The following is a 4850-nucleotide window of genomic DNA, read 5'->3' on the forward strand; positions in this document are numbered from 1 at the left end:
AATTTCAGTTCTGTACATCTGCCTATATTCCTTGTGATAATGCTTCGCTTTTTCATAGATAAGCTTCCTCCTTGCCTTTCGAAGCATCTTTTGGGCAAACTTCTTTCTCAGGCGCTTAATCTTCAGCTCTGCGAAATTCCTTCGCTTTTTCTTAAGGGTTTCCGGCACAGCAGGAACCTTCTTCTTCTTCTTCTCTTCTACACCCTCCATGGTTCCAACCGGAAAGAGAGCTGTAATAGAATCTTAATGGCATTTTTTTAGAAAGAAGCAGTGCACGAATATAAGCAATCTTGAACTGCCTCTTACACTGAATACATTGCCTACTGTGGTGATATCTCTTTTGTGTAACATGCCGCTCTCTCTGTTGTGTTTCTGTCTGTTTGTTTTGGGAACTGCCTAGGATGGCCTTGCCCCACTCAGGTCTCCCCTGTTCAGCCCAGTTGTACCTTATGATATGTACATGCTGAATGCATCCAATCCGGAGACTGCATTTAATTCGAACCCTGAAGTCAAAGAAACACCTGGTGGTTTCTCATCTGTGGATCTTAGCTTCCTACCGGATGAACTTACCCAAGAGGATAAAGAGCAGCCTGTAATTGGAAGCAAACATGAAACTGAAGAAAATTCTGAAAGCCAAAGTCAACAAAGTAGGTTGCCATCACCCAGCAAACACGACATTGGGCTGGGCTTAAACAGCCCCAGTTTGTCAAATCCGCATTCACAGCAGCACCCTACTGACTCAGTCCAGGCCTCTCCTGAGAAACCAGAGTCCAACTCCTTGCCTCTGGCATCCATAACTCCCATGACACCAGTGACCTCCGTTTCAGAGTGTTGTGGAATTGTACCTCAACTACAGTAAGTTTTTATTTTTGTTTTAATTGAGCACATTGGGTATACATTTTATATTCCTGAATGCGATGATAACTAATTTCAGGATAATAATGTAGGGAAAAGAACTTCGGATTTCATAATTCTTTGTTTTATCAGTTCTAAATGGATTGTGGCTTTAGACAGTCTGGTTATCTATACGGTTTAGCGCTAATTCTTGATCCTCTATGATGGGCAGAAGAGAGTTAAAGATTAATAGACACATTATTAGGATTGCATTGTTTATACTAAAGCACTGAAGTTGCTGAGAACTGTGAGTAGGGTTGGATAAACACCAAGGATATAAACACGTAAAATTGAGTTTGATGTGCAAATTGATTCAGAATTGTAATTTACATTTTGAGGCATTGTTCTGAAAAAAGATCTAAAACTTAATTTTAGCAGCTAGTCATGAAATTTTAGGAAAGGCTATTTTAGCATTTCACTTTGGGATTTTATATTTTACTAGGAACCATGTTAACCATTTATTTCACATTTGGAATAAGTCTCCCTCTAGAAAATTGCTAAGGTGTAACATAAGAAATGAGAAAATAAGTTGTTTTTGTCTTTTTCTTTTCCTTTTTTTTTTTTTCTGTTTTTTTTTTTTATTTTTTTTTTTTTTTTTTTTTTTTTTTTTTTTTCTGTTTGTATCTGATAAACGTATCTAAACAGACTTATTTCCTCAGAAATATAGTTTCCACTGTAAACCTGGCCTGTAAGTTGGATCTCAAGAAAATAGCTTTGCATGCAAAAAATGCAGAATATAACCCAAAGGTAAGATTTCTCGGTATTCCTTTCAACAATTAGCCTCTCTTTGGATTTACTTTCCTTCATATCATGACATTGACTAATTCCTCTGTTTTTTCCTTTAAAAATTGTTACTGGAAAAGCTTTTGGCAACTCAAGTTTAATATCTCACTCTTTTGAGTGATTAAAAATAATCTCATTCTTTATGCTGAATAAAGAAGTAATGGAGCACTTCCTTGGAGATAAGCTCTTTACCTTGTCATTCAAAAAGATTTTCGTTATGACTATAATTTTCCACCTGACTATTGGCATGTGAACTTTATTAAAATGCCATCATATTTTTGGAAATAATTTTTGCTAAATGTTGTCCTAGCTACCTGATACTAACCTATCTTTCTATTTATAATTCTTACTGAGAAAGCTAAATTGCCTAAAGTTCAATCTCCTACTTACTAATGTAAGATTCAGGGATTTTTTTTCCTCCCCTTCAAAGTTTAATAAAATCTGTTCTTTCTTGTATCTTGCCAAAGCCAGGCATTCTGTTTTCAATGGTTTGTTTACCTAGGGTAATCGGATTTGTTGATCCTATCAACATTTAGGATTTGCTAGGCTCTGTACTTAGGAGTACAAAGATGAGTAAGACCTGCCTCCTACTGGAAAAAAGTTCTCTGGCTGAGGTGGTGGAGGATCTGTGGAATTAGATGAAAAAAGGTCACATTCCTAGGAACCTAGAGACCTGGGAGGCATCAGCGTTTATGTATTAAGTATTTGTTTTTTTGCTGTTGTGGTAGTACTATTGCTGACATCTGAATTTAAATATTACATGAATGTTACCAGAATACAATAAAGCTTTCCTTTTGATATTTCATACAGCTGATAATGGTGAGGACAGATGCACAAAGATGAGCTAAGACCCTCACAGCTGCAGCTGTGGTCACCTTGTTAAACAATCAGCATTTCCAGCAACTTTTGTCCACCATCCTCAGCACACCCTTCATTTTGGATGAGGGGTTAGGGGTAGGGAGGGCTGGGGGTGAAGTGTAGAGGATCTCTCTGAACTTGTGCTTGATAGCCAAAGAAATTCTGGCTTGGCCTGTAAGCTAGTACCAACCCGTTTCCTTCCTAGCTTAATCAGGGAGAGGAGTTGGGGTGAAGAGAGTGTCTGTGTAGGAGCAGACCATTTGATGACAGGCCCATGTGTCAGCATCACCTGGAGGGCTTGCTGACAGGCCCATGTGTCAGCATCACCTGGAGGGCTTGCTGACAGGTCCATGTGTCAGCATCACCTGGAGGGCTTGCTGATGCTGCTGGTCTTGGATGACACTGAGAACTATAGGAGGCAAGAACTTGACATCAACTTCTGTCAGTCATCTTTAGCATGCCTATCATAGAGACTTCTGTATTTTGGTTGCTTTTCAGTACATCATAAAGTCTTGGTGAGCCTTTAACATGCTTTCCCCCCCACCCAAAAGATCCATCAAAAGGCTGGGCGTGGTCACTCATGCCTGTAATCCAAGCACTTTGGAGGCCAAGGCGGGCGGATCACCTGAGGTTGGGAGTTCAAGACCAGCCTGACCAACATGGTGAAACCCCATCTTTAAAAAAAAATAAAAATAGGGCCGGGCGCGGTGGCTCAAGCCTGTAATCCCAGCACTTTGGGAGGCCGAGGCGGGTGGATCACGAGGTCAAGAGATCGAGACCATCCTGGTCAACATGGTGAAACCCCGTCTCTACTAAAAATACAAAAAATTAGCTGGGCATGGTGGCGCGTGCCTGTAATCCCAGCTACTCAGGAGGCTGAGGCAGGAGAATTGCCTGAACCCAGGAGGCGGAGGTTGCGGTGAGCCGAGATCGCGCCATTGCACTCCAGCCTGGGTAACAAGAGCGAAACTCCGTCTCAAAAAAAAAAATAAAACAGACAAACCAAAAAAAGATTCATCAAAAGAAAAGAAGTATGTCAAAGTAAAAAGCAGAGAATCTGACAAGTTTGGGTTTTGAATCTTAACTTTACCGTTTCCTGTGTAATATTGGAGGTTAAATAGCTACTTGTTTTCCCTGAGCCCTAGATGAGGATAATAATGAACACAAGTTCATCCTATCATAAGGATAAATAGGAACTGAAACCTAACAGGCCTTCAAATTCTAGCAGTTATTGATACTATTTTTACCTGTTAATAAGTACATTTTAGAATCATCATGATTTTTGTCAGCCTTAATGTGGGGAGAATAGACGAGACATTTAGTTTTTCCATCCAGTCTGTTTCTTTGAGATTTTCGTATCCAGCTCAGCTTTTCAACTGGGATAAAGTTAACTCCTGGCAGAGTCTGATTCTCTTTTGGTTTCTGGGTATAGAGATTTGCTGCTGTCATCATGAGGATCCGAGAGCCCAGGACAACAGCCCTTATATTTAGCTCTGGGAAGATGGTCTGCACAGGAGCCAGAAGGTATGAGGAGTTATCCCTTCACCCTTACCAGAGTAACAATTTAGTATTAAAACAAGGAAGCATAGAATTAATGTGCTAAAGCACAGAGTACGGGCAAAAGGCCTTTCTCTGCTGAAGACTTTATTCAATGAAATGTCACATTTTGGGTTAAAAACAGTCTTATAATACTGACTTGGGCCAGACATGGTGGCTCACACCCGTAATCCCAGCACTTTGGGAGGCCTAAGCAGGAGGATGGCTTGAGCCCAGGAGTTGAAGACCAGTATGGGCAACATAGTGAGACTCCATCTCTGTTTTAAAAAAACTAAAAAACAGCTGGATGTGGTGGTGCACGCCTATAGTCCTAGCTACTTGGGAGGCTGAGGGGGAAGGATCACTTGAGCCCAGGAGTCTGAGGGCAGCAGTGAGCTATGATCATACCACTGCACTACAGTCTGAGTTACAGAACAAGACTCTGTCTCTCGTAAAAAAAAAAAAATAATAATAAAATACTGACATAGCCCCATTTTACAGTTGATCCTATTAAGCCGAGGGAACTTAACTGTGCTGTTACAACTTGTGTCTAAGGTGAATTTTTTTAAAGTTAAAGTAATGATAAAGTGTGTTATAAGCCTGGGGAAGTAGCTATTGTGAATTTTTCTCATTGCAGATAAAGGGATAGAACTTTCTAAAGGAGCTAAATTACACATTTCTTGACCATTAGCTTGAACATTAACTCAGGAGGCATCCCTTAAAAATCTCCTCTCCTGGATCTCATGCAGAGGAAGCCCTGTGTTGATGGGTATTCTTTC

The 4850-nt window shown here is 40.3% G+C and overlaps 1 protein-coding gene across 1 annotated transcript in view; it reads left to right on the forward strand.

The window, feature by feature from the left end:
• Positions 1-4850, forward strand: part of TBPL2 (TATA-box binding protein like 2) — a 32117-nt gene that overhangs the window by 5142 nt on the left and 22125 nt on the right. The window contains exons 2-4 of the mRNA XM_017515817.2: positions 401-855; positions 1554-1641; positions 3968-4059. Coding sequence (XP_017371306.1) covers positions 401-855; positions 1554-1641; positions 3968-4059 — 635 coding nt within the window. The remainder of the gene's footprint in view (positions 1-400; positions 856-1553; positions 1642-3967; positions 4060-4850) is intronic.

Source organism: Cebus imitator, unplaced genomic scaffold, assembly GCF_001604975.1.
Source record: "Cebus imitator isolate Cc_AM_T3 unplaced genomic scaffold, Cebus_imitator-1.0 Scaffold560, whole genome shotgun sequence".
Classification (NCBI taxonomy): Eukaryota; Metazoa; Chordata; class Mammalia; order Primates; family Cebidae; genus Cebus; species Cebus imitator.